General features: G+C 47.7%; 1 protein-coding gene across 2 annotated transcripts in view; it reads left to right on the forward strand.

The window, feature by feature from the left end:
- TET3 (tet methylcytosine dioxygenase 3) overlaps positions 1 to 16766 on the forward strand; it is a 130081-nt gene that overhangs the window by 53503 nt on the left and 59812 nt on the right. For both annotated transcript variants that reach the window (XM_032176527.2, XM_032176528.2), the window contains exon 3: positions 7897 to 10036. In XM_032176527.2, the coding sequence (XP_032032418.1) occupies positions 7897 to 10036 (2140 nt within the window). The remainder of the gene's footprint in view (positions 1 to 7896; positions 10037 to 16766) is intronic.

Genomic DNA, 16766 nt, shown 5'->3' on the forward strand with positions numbered 1-16766 from the left:
CACCAGCCAGGTCCTTGGGGAGGAAGAAGCGACAGAGCTTTTTGAACGAATTCTAGAGACTCCAGTAGGTTTTGAAGGTGTGGCAGATGCCTGGTTCCCTAGGAGCAAATGGTGTAGTTGACCATACACTCTTATGAAAAGATCCCTAACAGAGTGTGGCTATGCACGGTAACTGTAGACTCTGGGGCAGCCTGTGGCGGACAGGACTGGTCAAGGAGGACTTTCTCAGGGAGGGATTGATTCTGTTCCTTGTCTCACTGCTAAATTTAATCACTTACCTCCATAACCACGTTTCTTCCCCATCTGTCTGCTAGTGCCTTAGTTCAGGTCCTTATTGTTACTAATCTGGACAGTTGCATAGTCTCCTAACTGGTCTTTGGGTCACCAGCCTGGAACCCTGCAGTCTGTCTTCTGCAGGATGCCTGAATGCCCCTCCTGAGATGTAAATCTGCTCTCTGTAGCATTCAGGCTGTGGTCCACACACCTGCCTCCCCTGCCTTTGCAATCAAGATACACTCAACAGCTTACGCATCTCCAAGCCTGCCAGGGCTTATGATTCTGTGCCTTTGCACATGGTATTCCTTCCATCTGGAACTCCTGCAGAATTCTTCCCCTTCTTCCAAAATACCTGCTACTCTCTCTAGCCTCTCTGAGATTTCTTTGAGATAAAACCTTCCTGGACACCCACCTGCCCACCTGCCCAGATAGCTGTATATACTGAGCCCCCACAGGCCCCTGTAGATACTGCCTTCACAGCACTGATATGATTTAGGGCATTGACTTATAGGCCTTTTTCTTCCTTTTCATCTTAAAACTTCTTGGGGTTCCTGAAATACATAGTCTGGTCTATTGTCAGGTAACAAATCACCCCAAAACACAGTAGTATGAAACAGTAATCATTTTGTTATGCCCAGGGATTCTGTGGATTGGGAAGTCAGAAGTGACAACAGCATAGGTAGCTTCTATATGTTCGTTAATATTTAGGGTCGGCCGGGCGCGGTGGCTCACGCTTGTAATCCCAGCACTTTGGGAGGCCGAGGTGGGCGGATCCACGAGGTCAGGAGATCGAGACCACAGTGAAACCCCGTCTCTACTAAAAATACAAAAAAATTAGCCGGGCGTGGTGGCGGGCGCCTGTAGTCCCAGCTACTCAGAGAGGCTGAGGCAGGAGAATGGCATGAACCCGGGAGGCGGAGCTTGCAGTGAGCCGAGATTGCGCCACTGCACTCTCATCCAGCCTGGGCGATAGAGCGAGACTCTGTCTCAAAAAAAAAAAAAAAAAAAAAAAAAATTTAGGGTCTCAGCTGGGAAGGCATAAAAGCTGGAGGTAACTTGATGACTGGGCTGGAATCCTCGAAGGTCTCCTTCACTCACACATTTGGCAGATGATGGCAGCTGTTGGCTGGGACCTCAGCTGGGAATGTCAGCTGACTCCTCCATGTGGCCTCTCCACATGGCCTGGGCTTCCTCACAGCATGGTGGCTGGGCTCCAAGAGTGAGAGTCCCAAGAGAACCAGGCAGAAGCTGAATTGCCTTTTATGATCTAGCTTTGAAAGTCATGTAGCATCACTTCCATTGTCACAAGCCTACCCAGATTGAAGAGGAGGGAACGTAGACCCCACCTCTCCGTGGGGGAAGTGTCCAAGTCACGCAGTAAGAAGAGCATGTGGAATGGAGGGAATGTTGTGGCTATCTTTGGAACACACAGTATGTCACACGTATTAAGCACTTGATGCATACGAATGGCATTCTTAAACTGAAGATTGAAGCCAGGGTGAATGATGAGGAAGAGTTATGAAGTTGGTGGCTGGGAATCATAAAAGAGGGTATGTTCAAGAGATTGTAGAGTGGAGAGAAGAGTGTGTATGTGTGTGTGCATGCACATGTATGTGTGGTCAGGGAGGGGGCTTGGGGATACACAGAGTTGCTTAAAGGACCCACTGTCAGGTGAGACAATTAAAACGTACACACAGAAAGACCCAGATTGGGAAGGCAGGGATGGAAAGGGAAGAGATAAAATTGAGAGACAGTTCACATTTAGAATTGTTTGGATCCAATGACTGCACACATTGGAAGAATATGGGTAACATTTGGGTTGGGAATGTTGGTGAATGCAAAAATAGGAAAGTTGGGAAAGTTGCTCTCAGGAGGGAGAGTTCAGTTCTATTTTAGACAAGCTGACTCTCAGTGGGCTTACAGCATGGTCTAGGGGTTGGAGCTAGCTGGAGGGTAGTTGAGAAGTCCAGACAGAAAGCAGACATTTAGACGGGGCATGGGGGCTCACGCCTGTAATCCCAGCACTTTTGGGAGGCCAGGGCAGGAAAATTGCTTGAGCTCAGCAGTTTGACACCAACCTGGACAACATAACAAGACCTTGTCTCTACTAAAAATAAAATCAGCTGGGCATGGTGGTGCATACCTGTGGTCCCAGGTACTTGGGAGGCTGAGGTGGGAGAATCAGTTGAGGCTGCATTAAGCCATGATCGCACAACTGCACTCCATCATGGGCAACAGAGCAGCAAGACCCTGTCTCAAAAAAAGGAGCATCTCACAGTGATGTTTGCTGGAGCCCAGAACGGAATGAGAATTGAGGGGAAAAGCAGAGGGTTTCTGAGCTGGGATGGGTCTGAGTTGAGGCTTCGAAAGGGCTAAACTGGTCCCCATCCTCCTCTGGCATTGTCCTGCCTCGCTGCCAATAATTGCCAAATAGCTGCTTGCTTTTCTTTTCCGCATCTCCATTGATAAGAACTTGTTTCCTCTGGTTGTTAGGGGGACTGGTTTCAGTGTGTTTTCTAGTATCTCTAAGTATTAAGCAAATTCTTCCCTAGATGGAGCCTAAGCTTTTCTCTCTCTTTACCCATTTTCTAATTCCATCCCTTAAGGCCGCTCAAAACAAGTCTAATTCTTTTCCCAAACGGTAGGCCTTCAGATGTTTAAAGACTTTATGGAGTTTTATCTTGTTCAGAACCAAAAGGGAGCTGTTCCTCTTGTGGTTTTGAACCCTCATGCTCGCCTTCCTCTCTGCCCAGAGGGTGCAGCCCCACAGGGAAGCCTGCATTCAGGTGGGGACTGTCTGGGTCACAAGCAGGGCTGTCATTGCCTGTGCTGTAGTCCTGTTCAGGTAGGTCATAGCTGTGTGTGTCAGACTGGGTCAGAACCCATTAGTAGATCCCGAAATCAACTTAGAAGGTTGCAACCTGCATTTAAAAATAAAGAAGAAAGATACATTAAGGTATCTGTTAAGGCGAAGTACTGTTTTACAAAACTTGTATATAAGTAGCTAATGGATCATAGTGTAAAATGTATTTCTTACTGTGAATTGTAGTGAAAATTTTTGAAAAAAACTGGGTTATAAGACCCTTTGAAGCTGCCACATCACATCATACTGGGTGTGCCATCAGTTAGCTCTCAGGGTTTTACTCTTCTGATTCCTAAGACATTTTTATGGGTACCGCTGCTGCTATTATGTGCTTCTCCCATCTTTAATTTATTTGCACAGATGTGGCTTGGGGCCTAAGTATGAGACCCTGTTTACCCTTTTAGATTTTTTTTCTCTCTAGTCTGTTGACTTTTTGGTACCTGGTTCTGTCACTCAACATAGCTTTATCCCTTCTATTTTCAACATCTACTTATTTATTAAGTGAGCCTTCTCTATCATTATTGATAAATACATTGAACAGGATAGTTCCAAGAACAGAGCCCTGTGGCAGACCACTAAAGACCCTCCTCCCAGTTGATACACCTCTTGTACCCTTTGAGCATGGTCATTTAACCAGTGGTGAACCAGCCCTTTCAGCCTGTAGTTCTCTGTAGCTGGCCTCAAAAGGGTCATGGCAGACCTTGTGAAATTTGAACGTCCACAGCCGAAGTTGCAAAGTCGAAGGCCTACAGGGGGTTGGCAGGTAACACAAGTGAGTGAAGTGATAATTAATTCAAGCAATTAATAAGTAATTCCTGACCCCAGCCTTGGTTTCAAGAAGACAGTGTGGAGTGGGGAAGCTGGGGGTGAGTTGGAGTAGTTATATTCTATGTAAGGAGTAGCCACTGCTCAGTTACAGACAAATTTGCCCGTAGAAGCGTGGATCTTCAAGAAAATCCAGGTTTCATGTGGAATTTGATTTTTGAATGTTGGCAAAACAAAAACATTAACACCATATAGGCAAGTAAAACAAACTTGTGGCAGATTTGGCCCGAAGCTCTCGGCCCTGTGACCTGTCAGCCACAGTGTCTCCCCATTTGCTGTCCAATGACCCCATGACTCAAAGCACTAAGATTGTTTGGATGTTGGTAGGTTAATGGCCTTCCGTGGAACCTGACTCCTTGTGGTTCTTACCTGGACCGTTCTTAAACGCAGCAGACTGAGAGTTGGGAAGGACGCTTCTCCTTCTCTTGCCTGTTGGCCCCGTCTCCTGCTGGCAGGTTTCCTCCAGCATCACTGACAGGTGTTGAGAAAGGTATCAGTGGGATCTCTTGGTTGGGAAATGGGAATTTAGAGTTTCTTAAGATCTCCCTATCCATACTGGCTTCACTTACCTCATATCTACGTCTACTTTTCCCTTTCTCCTCTTTTTGATCCAAGGAGCATTTTCCTTCCCAGAGAATTCAGAGGCACAAGAGCCATCCTAGCCCTTCCTTGTTTTTATTCACACACCAAAAATAACTTTTTAAATCCCTTTTAGTTGTCTTGACCATTTTGGGGAAGCCTCCACTCATGTAGCATTAGTCTTCCTGACACTATTTTTGTAAACCTGTGCTACTCTCGGGTGTTTCTTCTTGGTTATGCATGCTCCTTCCGTCTTCCTACATAAGCATGTAAGATTTGACCACTTCAGATTGTATAGCCTTGTTAGCCACATTAGTTTAGGCTTCTAAGAGAGAAGAGAGTGCTGGGTGATCCGCCACATTCCTAGACTTGTGAAAGGTAGTCTCCCACTGGGGTCAGGGAAAAGCTGATATATTCCGTGGTGTGGGCCTTTCATTTGCCTGAGTGTTACTGCTCCAGCTGTGGGCAGGAAGCACAGGAGTCATTGAGATTTGGACCCTGCCTGGCAGGAGCCACCATCTAGTCGGGGAGGAAGGCAGCTGCTTGAACAAGTAACAGTAGTGGCATGTGATAAGTGCTAATGAAGGTGCCCTGGGAACCCGGGGAAGGAGCCACAGATAATTCTGTGAAGTAGGTAGGGGAAGAGGTGACACTGAGCTGATGCTTGAAGGATAAGCCAGAGAGGCCGCTCTAAGAGGCTGAGAAGGGCATTCCAGGCAATGAGAACTACGTGTACAAAGCCTGGTGATGTCAGAGAACATGGCCTGTTAGAAAAGCATGAGGGTCTTTTGTGGCCAGAATGGGGGCAAGGGTGAGGATGAGGCAGGAGCTGCAGGCTGGGGCCTCTGATAACCTCGCGCAGAGCTCATCCCAAACCCTAGTTTCCCACCACACTTAGGAGCCCATGATGGCCTTGTCTGACAGTGTTAGGACTGGCATCATTTTAGCCACCTACTTAAAACACTTTGAGGCCAGACACAGTGTCTCACACCTATAATCCCAACACTTTAGGAGGCTAAGGCCAGAGGATTGTTTGAGGCCAGAAGTTAGAGAGCAGCCTGGGCAAAATAGCAAGACTCAGGCTCTAAAATAAAAAAAATTTAGAAAAAATTAGCTGGGCGTGGTACATGCATCAAGTCCTAGCTACTTGATAGGCTGAGGTGGGAGGATCGGTTGAGTCCAGGAGTTCTAGGCTGCAGTGAACTGTGGTCATGCCACTGAACTCCAGCCTGGGTGAGAGTGTGTCTGTAAAATAAATAAATAAAACACTTTGTGTTATACTTGAGGGACTGATTTCTTATTTAGTTTTTTATTTTCACAGAATTTAAAAATTTATAGAAAAATAGCAGGGATCATACTTGGGACTTCACATACCCCAAATGTGTAAGTTTTGCCTCATGTATTTATCATTTTGTCTGTAGAGACATATTTTTCCGTATGCATATAGTTTTTTTCTGAATCATTTGAGATTAAATTGAGTACACGATGTTCCTCAATTTATGACTGAGTTACGTCCCAATAAACTAATCATAAATTGAAAGTATTGTAAGTCAAAAATGGGCATTTTATAGACATGATGGGATGCTAAAACACAGTACACAATATCCAGAAAGCCCTAACAGCGTGGAACACTGTGGAGCCTCAGTCGTTTACCTTGGTGATTGCGTGGTTGACCAGGGGATCTGGCTTGCTGCCACCGCCCAGCATCGCGAAAGTGTTGCTAGCCTCAGAAAAGATCAAAATTCAAAGTATGGTTTCTATTGAATGCCTGTCGCAAAGTCAGAATCTTAAGTGGAACCATCGTAAGTTGGGGACTGTCTGTACTGTCCCTTTACTCCTAAATACTTCAGTATGTGTATCCTGAGAACAAGGGCATTCTCTTACATAACCCATTGTCTAATGATCCAAGTCAAGATTAGGAATGACAGAATATTATCTTATCCACATCCACATTCACATTTCATGACTTATCCCTAGTAAAAATAGTGTGTTTTTCCCCAGTCTAAGGTCTAACCCATGAACACACATTTAGCTGTTCTTTTTAAGGGAAGAGATTGTTCTCTTCAAAAAATTTCAAAGTCAAGAAAAACAATCCAGGTACTTTCTAGAACGCCCTTCAATTTGGGTTTATCTGATGTTTCCTTGTGAATAGATTCAGGTTATACATTATGGCAGGAGTTCTGTGTGAGTGGTGTTAAGTCATCCGCAATGTCTTACATCAAGAGGCATATGGTGTTGTTTGTCTCAGTATCGGTGATGATTATAACTTTGGTCATTTGGGTTAAGGTGGTGTCTGTCTACCAGATCTCTCCACTACAGTTACTATTGTAATTATGTAATTTTAGAGGAGATGCTTTGAGACCATGCGTACATCCTGTACCTCATCATGCTTTCACCTGCTGCCACAGATGGCTTCTTAAATCCATCAGTCCTTCTGTGTTTTCTCTTAGCATTCTACAGTAAGGAAGAGCTTTGCTTTCCTAAGGGATGGGTCTGCAAACTCAATTTCACATCTTTGTATTCACTTTTCACTTGCTGGGCCAGGTCCTCCTGGCCCTCTTCCTCTCATCCTTCCCCTTTGGTGTGCTTTTGGGGATGTGAGGTATATAATGGTGGTTCTTGTGCTTGGGGAGAGGCCTGAATCCTTCTCTAAGCAGCAACTTGCTTGTCTTTGGCAGGACTGCCCCGGCAAGGGGCTAAAAGCATGCTGTGTCAGACCATTGGCGTTTCCCTCAGGCCTGGGGCTGTGTGTGGGAATGTGGTCTGTTGCCAGCTTTCTCTGCTCAGCCTGGGCTTAAGTGAGGACAGTTTTAGGGGGGGAAAGAACTATGGGTCCCCACTAGGAAGCCATGGCTGACCCATGTTCCAGGCTGAATTTGTTCATCAAAGCTCCTCTTTCCCTACCCCTACAAACCCACACTTCACTCTTAGAGCATGTGTGTACACACAGGCTTGGTTGGATTTCTTTCCATCTTGACAAAAAACAAAATAAAGTCCTAGTGTGACTCTGATCATTGTGAATTAAGGACCTTTTTGTGTGTCTCTGGTTTTAGGAGAGCCTCATTCGTGTGATTGATCTGAGGCTCTAAAAGTTTCTGAGCAACATTAAGAATGTCTCATTAGGATCTTCTCTTTAAAAATACCTTAAAGATCTTCTTTTTATTTCTGCTGGTGAAGCTCGCTAGGGAACCAGAGACATGGGAAGATGAATTGGAGGCTCAAGAAGTACCAGAGAGAGGATTTGCAAGAAAAGTTGGGGGTCAGATATGCACCTGAGTGGTATGAAGCAGGGAAATGCTTTTCAAATAGTGTGGTTCATTTTTTTCCTTTTTCCCCCTTCTCTCTCTCTTTAGACAGGCTCAGAGCTCAGCCCAGTTGATGGACCTGTTCCAGGTCAGATGGACTCAGGGCCAGTGTACCATGGGGACTCACGGCAGCTAAGCGCCTCAGGGGTGCCGGTCAATGGTGCTAGAGAGCCCGCTGGACCCAGTCTGCTGGGGACTGGGGGTCCTTGGCGGGTAGACCAAAAGCCCGACTGGGAGGCTGCCCCAGGCCCAGCTCATACTGCTCGCCTGGAAGATGCCCACGATCTGGTGGCCTTTTCGGCTGTGGCCGAAGCTGTGTCCTCTTATGGGGCCCTTAGCACCCGACTCTATGAAACCTTCAACCGTGAGATGAGTCGTGAGGCTGGGAACAACAGCAGGGGACCCCGGCCAGGGCCCGAGGGCTGCTCTGCTGGCAGCGAAGACCTTGACACACTGCAGACGGCCCTGGCCCTCGCACGGCATGGTATGAAACCACCCAACTGCAACTGCGATGGCCCAGAATGCCCTGACTACCTCGAGTGGCTGGAGGGGAAGATCAAGTCTGTGGTCATGGAAGGAGGGGAGGAGCGGCCCAGGCTCCCAGGGCCTCTGCCTCCTGGTGAGGCCGGCCTCCCAGCACCAAGCACCAGGCCACTCCTCAGCTCAGAGGTGCCCCAGATCTCTCCCCAAGAGGGCCTGCCCTTGTCCCAGAGTGCCCTGAGCATTGCCAAGGAAAAAAACATCAGCTTGCAGACCGCCATTGCCATTGAGGCCCTCACACAGCTCTCCTCCGCCCTCCCGCAGCCTTCTCATTCCACCCCCCAGGCTTCTTGCCCCCTTCCTGAGGCCTTGTCACCTCCTGCCCCTTTCAGATCTCCCCAGTCTTACCTCCGGGCTCCCTCATGGCCTGTGGTTCCTCCTGAAGAGCACTCATCTTTTGCTCCTGATAGCTCTGCCTTCCCTCCAGCAACTCCTAGAACTGAGTTCCCTGAAGCCTGGGGCACCGACACCCCTCCAGCAACGCCCCGGAGCTCCTGGCCCATGCCTCGCCCAAGCCCCGACCCCATGGCTGAACTGGAGCAGTTGTTGGGCAGCGCCAGTGATTACATCCAGTCAGTATTCAAGCGGCCTGAGGCCCTGCCTACCAAGCCCAAGGTCAAGGTGGAGGCACCCTCTTCCTCCCCAGCCCCAGCCCCGGCCCCATCCCCTGTACTTCAGAGGGAGGCTCCCACGCCATCCTCGGAGCCCGACACCCACCAGAAGGCCCAGACCGCCCTGCAGCAGCACCTCCATCACAAGCGCAGCCTCTTCCTAGAACAGGTGCACGACACCTCCTTCCCTGCTCCTTCGGAGCCTTCTGCTCCTGGCTGGTGGCCCCCACCAAGCTCACCTGCCCCACGGCTTCCAGACAGACCACCCAAGGAGAAGAAGAAGAAGCTCCCAACACCAGCTGGAGGTCCCGTGGGAATGGAGAAAGCTGCCCCTGGGATCAAGCCCAGTGTCCGAAAGCCCATTCAGATCAAAAAGTCCAGGCCCCGGGAAGCACAGCCCCTCTTCCCACCTGTCCGACAGATTGTCCTGGAAGGGCTTAGGTCCCCGGCCTCCCAGGAAGTGCAGGCTCATCCACCGGCCCCTCTGCCTGCCTCACAGGGCTCTGCTGTGCCCCTGCCCCCAGAACCTTCTCTTGCGCTATTTGCACCTAGTCCCTCCGGGGACAGCCTGCTGCCCCCTACTCAGGAAATGAGGTCCCCCAGCCCCATGACAACCTTGCAGCCAGGCTCCACTGGCCCTCTTCCCCCTGCCGATGACAAGCTGGAAGAGCTCATCCGGCAGTTTGAGGCTGAATTTGGAGATAGCTTTGGGCTTCCCGGCCCCCCTTCTGTGCCCATTCAGGACCCCGAGAACCAGCAAACATGTCTCCCAGCCCCTGAGAGCCCCTTTGCTACCCGTTCCCCCAAGCAAATCAAGATTGAATCTTCGGGGGCTGTGACTGTGCTCTCAACCACCTGCTTCCATTCAGAGGAGGGAGGCCAGGAGGCCACACCCACCAAGGCTGAGAACCCACTCACACCCACCCTCAGTGGCTTCTTGGAGTCACCTCTTAAGTACCTGGACACACCCACCAAGAGTCTGCTGGACACACCTGCCAAGAGAGCCCAGGCCGAGTTCCCCACCTGCGATTGCGTCGGTAAGTCCGCCTGGGTATCAGGGAAGGGCAGAGAAAGGGCTGTGGCCTGGTGAGCTAGGATTTCTAGGCCCTGTCTTTCATTTGGCAAACATTTACTGTGTGCCAACTGCCACACTTGGTTCTGGGAACACAGAAATGAGCTCATAGCCTAGTGGAAAAGACATTGAAAGAAATTGACGTGATACTGTTGGTGTATGCCACGTCGGCTGAGATGGGCCTAGGTGCTTTAATACACAAATGGAGTTGAAGGCATAATAGAGGCCTTCTTGTAGGAGGTAGTACTTGTGCCGAGCCCTACAGAGCCATCAGGTAGAAAGGACACATTCTAGAGTAGCTTGGGCAACAGCTTAGTGGCTATGAGGGAGTGGAACTTACTTGGACTATTCTTGGTTCAGGCAGGAGCAAAAGGGCTTGGGTATATGTGGGGATGAACAAAAGGTGGTTTGGTGGGTGAGGAGGATGGTGTCAGGGGCTAGATTGTGTAGGGCCCAGGGAGCCGAGGCCAAGAGTTGGACTTGACCCCATAGGTAAATAGTGAGCTCCTGAGGATTTTAAAGCAAGGAATGCCCTGTTACCTCGTGCTTTTGAATGACTTCTGGCTTATGGTGGGGAGGGAAGCTTGAGGGCGCTGAGGAGGCATAGCTGTAAGAAAGGTGTTGTCATGAGCCAGGCAAGAAATGACAAGGGCCTGGCCTGAAAGAGCCGGTGGCAGAGGGAGGGGTTGGAAGGTCTCCAGAGGAAGGCTTGTGGGAGGAGGGGATGAGACACTGCAGGTCTCTGCCTGGGGTGGTGGTGTTCACTGATAACTCAGATTGGGAGGACAGGAAGTGAGTTCCCATTGGACAAGCCACATCTGAAGTGGCCAGAAGACCAGGTTAGGGTCTGAGTTACACGTTTGGATCTAGTTAGCATGCAAGTCATGGTTGAAGCTGTGCCGTGCATGAGAACGCATTGAGGAGTTGAGTCCACTTCTAAGCCTTGCCTTCTGGAATGAGAGCAGGGTGCAGGGCCGCTGAGGACCACTCCCCAGTAAGCGTACTGTCTCTGGGAAGTCCTGGAGGCAGTGGTAAGCTTCAGGTCCACTCGACCCCCACGCTCTGTTTAGGGAGTGTTCTGTACAAGATATGTGTGTTTCAGATGTTGACAGAAAACACAGTGATGCTGGCGGTGAGCATATTGAATTCTTGTGATTTTATGATAACACAGACGGGTCTTGGGAAAAGGCTGTCTTCCCTACTTGTGAAAAATACGTAAATATCAAGTAAGTCATGTACTTGCTGGGATGTTGTCTCCCGGTCAGCGGGGAGGAGCTGGGCTGTTCTGCCTCCTCCAGCTACCCCTCCCTGACTCCTGGGGTACGAGGCAGAGGAGTGGGTGACAGAGTCACATGCAGAGCAAGGATAAGCTGGCCCCAGGGCTCTTATCTGGGGGTGAACAGATATGCTGCCAGGCACTCAGAGACATGCTCCTAGATGGTGGTTCCCACTGGCCCTGTCCATTCTTAGAGATGACTAGTAATGACATGACTTCTAGGGCCCTCTTATTTACCAGCATATGGGGGAAACTTGTTTTGATCATGGGGTCCGCCTACCTTTTCTCCGTGCGTGTATGTGTGTGTCCCATCCGCCTGTGTTTAGCACCTCGTTTCTCCTTCTACAATGTGGGAAATATGCTTACCTAGTGTTTTAAGACATAATTGATCCTTAGCCAATATTTTAATTGTTGAATTTAATTATATGGATATTATGTGTGGTCAAACTAGTTTTTAAATTTGCATCCCAACTCCATCACTTACTAGCTGGGAGTGCTTGGGCACTTTACATAACCCATCACGGTTTCTGCTTCCTCATATGTAGAATGAAAACGATAATAGTACCGGCCTCACCGGGGCTGTTGTGAGGATGAAATTCGTTACTATGTGTAAAGCACTTAGTGCTGTGTTGGCACAAGAGTGTCAGCTGTTATCAAGCCTATCAAGTCCAATAGGGCAAGAAAAGTAAAACCATACTTTTGTAAAGGAAAGAAAAAGTTGGCTGTTCCTTTAGTTATCATATATTAATTACCTAGCCATGTATAACTACCAATAAGGATAAAATTAACAGAAATGGTTCGTCACTGAAGGACTTTGCGGTTTCCTTTTTTAATTTTTAGGCAGGGTCTCACTCTGTTGCTGGGGCTGGAATGCAGTGGCATGATCTCCGCTCACTGCAGCCTCCACTTCCTGGGCTCAAGCAATCCTTCCACCTCAGTCTCCCGAGTAACTGGAATTACAGGCGCATGCCACCATACTTGGCTAATTTTTAAAAATTTTTTGTGGAGACGAGGTCTCACTATATTGCCCAGGCTTGTCTCAAACTCCTGGGCTAAAGCGATCCTGTCATCTCAGCCTTCCAAAGTGCTGGGATTATAGTCGTGAACCACTGCGCCCAGCCTATGGTGTACTTAAGGAAAAAATAAATAAACAATAAAATATTTAGTCACCCACTCAACCAGTGTGTGCTGAGTGCCTTTTACCTCCGAGGCCCATGCTGTCGTATGGAAGTGGCTGTATCGCAGGAGTACCCTGTAGCACAGACTTGGTTGTCATCATGGGAGGTCATGTTTTATCTAGGAAACTCTTGTTTAGAGCTGGGTTTTGAAAACTGTAGTGAACACAGATGAGGAGAGGCAGAAAGGCTTTCCAGACTGAGTAGTGCATAAACACAGTCTTGGGGCAGAAGGAGCAAGCTTGTAGGATGGGATGTTGCAAGGGTGACCTGAAACCTCTGTTCTCCTGCATTCCTCGGATGAAGAGCCTCCACCAGAGAGGATACATCTTCGCTTGTAGGCAGTGAGCAAAAACGCAGGCATCTGTCAGCATCAGAGAAACCAGACCTTCAGGAACTGGGAGCTAACAACACTTTGTATTGTTAAATTAGAGGAAAATACTTAGGTGAAAACAGCAGAAACAAATTTGAACGATCATCTCAGTTAAGTTTTAGAAAATGGAAAAAAGACTAGAAGGAAATATATCAACAGTGGATTGTCTCTGTGGTTGGAGTATGGATGACCTTTCCCTCATGTGTTTTTTGAATTTTCTATGATGAAATTTGTATTGTATAACTCAGAAATATTTGTGAAAGTGCATGCTAGCAGTAGCATGGAAGGTGGATTGGTGAAGGGTGATAACCCTGTGGTAGGAGACCCGTTAGGAAGCTTTTGAGAGTAAAAGTGTTTATGAAGCACCTGCTCTGGTCTAGGCACCCTGCCAAGTACTTTATAGTCACCACCTCACTTAATCCTCATAGCAGCTCTATGAGGTAAGTACTGTCAGTGGCTCCATTTTAGCCATGAGGAAACAGATTAAGTAATTTACCAAGGTCATACAAACTAATGAAAGTGAGATTTGAACCTCGGCAGTTGGACTCAACCACCATGTCATATTGTGATTGAAACTGGTCAGTTGGGAAACAAGTCCTCACTAAAACAATGGTAGTAGAATGAAGAGAACCAACAAAGAGATTTGCTCTGAAACAGCTTCTGGAGGGCCTGAGGTTCGTGTTAGGAAAACCTATTCTGTTTTCCAGAATTGTCTGGCCACATGCTTCTCACTCTGTTGCCCATACTGGAGTGCAGTGGCGTGATCTTGGCTCACTGCAACCCCTGCCTCCTGGGTTTAAGCAGTTCTCATGCCTCGACCTCCGGAGTAGCTGGGATTACAGGCACCCGCCACCATGCCTGGCTAACTTCTTGTATTTTAGTAGAGACAAGGTTTCACCATGTTGCCCAGGCTGGTCTCAAACTCCTGAGCTCAGGCAGTCCACCTGCCTCAGCCTCCCAAAGTGCTAGGATTACAGGTGTAAGCCACCATGCCTGAACAGGTGCTTCTTCAGTTGGTATGGTAGAATTTGTCTTTGTGAATTCAGGCTCATAACAAGGCTTAGAAATCAAGGTGCTCACTCTGGGATGACAATGGGAAAATCCCATACTCCAGAAATTCATCCCCTCACCAGTGGTAGGTAGAGAGTTATAGGTTAATATAAGGAAGAATTTTCCATAGAAGTGGGGGTGAAATATGGAAACTCCATGAAGCCACCTAATAGCTGATAACAGAATATGGGAACAACTTTATAAAAGCATACAAGTTCCTATAGCCAAAAAAAAAAAAAAAAAGGCGGTGGGGGAGGGGCCCGGGCGCTGTGGCTCATGCCTGTAATCCCAGCACTTTGGGAGGCCAAGGCGGGCAGATCATGAGGCCAGGAATTCGAGACCACCCTGGCCAGTATGGTGAAACCCTATCTCTACTAAAAATACAAAAATTAGCCGGGCATGGTGGCGGGTGACTGTAATTCCAGTTACTCTGGAGGCTGAAGCAGAAGAATCACTTGAACCTGGGAGGCTGAGGTTGCAGTGAGCTGAGATCATGCCACTGCACTCCAGCCTGGGTGAAAGAGCAAGACTGTGTCTCAAAAAACAAAACAAAACAAAAAAACCTCCTATTATTCAAGTTATTTGGTAATTTTGCCAAATAAGCAATTTAGCCAATATGGGCATCACCACGTAACCAAAGTCCCCAACCCGTTTATATAAAAATGATGGGTTTCTGAAGGTCTGGATGGGACTCATATGGATTTTTTTAATCTGAATCTTGAAGTTCTAGAATTAAAGGCACCCCTTAACGCTTCAAAGAAGTAAACTTATAAGCTATGAAAGGAAATGCCATTCTCTAAAAGGTAATATGATGTTTACAGCTTTGAGAATATTTATCACAAGTTGAATTTCTATGCTGAATTATTGCAAGTGACTTGTGGATGTGGATATTTAAAAATACTCATTGGAGAGTCCCCCCACAACCATCCTATAACACCATTGTCAGAAACAGGACAAGGAGCTATAGAGACTGTTGTTCCCTTCGCCTTTGTGTATCTTGTCTATTTTCAGTAACAGGGAAATTCCCAAGAGGAGCCAGTTTAGGACAGAGAATGAATGCAAATGACTTTTTAGTGGGAAAAGCATCCTTTGTGCTCATCTAGTCACCATCTTAGAGATGAGGAAGCAATCTGTGTTAGTTTGTAAGTGTTGTCCTGATGTCTCCGGGGAGCAGCCAACAGGAAGCTGCAGAGACTAAACCACAGCAAAAGCAAGAAGTTAGGAGGTGTAGATGCTAGTGGTTGCCTTCATAGAAATATGTTGTATTTTTAATCAGTTGATTGTTCTTCCCTGAAGAAGTGGCCACAGGGAAAATATCTCCTTTGCCTGGAGCATGGTGAAAGTCTGGGTGAGGGAGTGGCATTGTCCAGCGAATGTAGCCGGTGGCATGTCCATCAGAGAATTTCAAATGGGACATAGTCCTGAATGGAGGACACAAAGTTATTTGTTTACAGTCGTGTAAAGTCTGTTTTCTACAGTTTTTATTTCTATGAGAATGTATCACACAAACCCCCCACCCCACTGCATTGAGATGAAGAGAAACTTCATATCTTTTAAATATTTTTTGAAACAATGACTATTTGGACACCATATAAAGGATGGGGAATCTGACAGTGAGTAGGAGGGTATCAGAGAAAACTTCCTGCAGGAGAGGATGTCTTACTGTTTTAAAGGATAAATAGAAGTTTTAAAGGATAAATAGAAGTTTAATAGAGGAACAGGGAGAAGGGACCTGAAGTTTATGCAGATGAAAGACGTGTGGAAAGACACATGAAGATGCGGAAGATGAGAGAACGTGGGGAAATACAGGTCATGCCGGTGTGACGGGTGTGGAAGATGAAAGATTGGGAGTGGCTGGAGAGGAGAGTTTCAGGGGAAGAGGGGATGATACCAAAGCTAGAGAAACCAGTTTGTAGGCTCAGATGTAGTTCAGGCAAGAAATAATGTGCCTCTGAACTAGAGTGACCTTGAGTAGAAAGGAGGAGGGGAGGGGGCAGAGAAAAGAATAAGAAAAGAATTAACTGCTCCAGTGACTGGTTGGATGTAGGAGTAAGGGAGGAGGAGTGGTCACAGGTGACTCCTGAGGTTTCAGGCTGGGCGACCGGGTTGTTGGTGCTGCCTTTCACCAAGGTTAGAAATACTGCGGGGGCGGGGGGGGGGGGGGGGGGGGTGAGGCAGCCAGTCTGGGTACCTGGCTTTTGAGATGTCTGTGGGACCTGGCAGTGTCAATCTGGTCAGATCTGTGAACTGGTAGTTCTTTGGCAGACTGATGGTAACTGAAATGTTCAGTCCTGGTCATTTCACCAGGCTGACTGTGTAGATCAAAAAAAAAAAAGACCGAGAATGGAAGTTACCACCGTTTAGGGGAGAGGAGCTCAAACAGGAGGCTTCGAAGAAAGTGTGGAAAAGATGTGGGGAGAAATTGAGGAGAGGCTAGGTTAAAGAACCAATGGATAGTTTCAAGGTTGGGAGGGCTAACAGCATCAGAAAAGAAGGGTTAGGATTTAATGCTGGATTCTTTCTTGTCTTACATTATTTGTTCTATGTGCACCAGTCTTTGCAGTTAAAGCCCAGGTTCCTTAAGCACAAGGACTGCATGGTTTTTTTTTTTTTTTTTTTTTTTTTTTGAGGTGGGGTCTCACTCTGTCACTCAGGCTGGAGAGCAGTGGCACACTCACAGCTCACTGCAGCCTTGACCTCCTAGGCTTGAGCGATCCTCCTGCCTCAGCCTCCCAAGTAGCCAGGACTACAGGCATGCACCACTATGCCTGGCTAATTTTTTAAATTTTTTGTAGAGGAGATGGGGTCTTGCCATGTTGCC

The sequence above is a fragment of the Hylobates moloch genome, unplaced genomic scaffold (assembly GCF_009828535.3).
Source record: "Hylobates moloch isolate HMO894 unplaced genomic scaffold, HMol_V3 SCAFFOLD_15, whole genome shotgun sequence".
NCBI lineage: Eukaryota > Metazoa > Chordata > Mammalia > Primates > Hylobatidae > Hylobates > Hylobates moloch.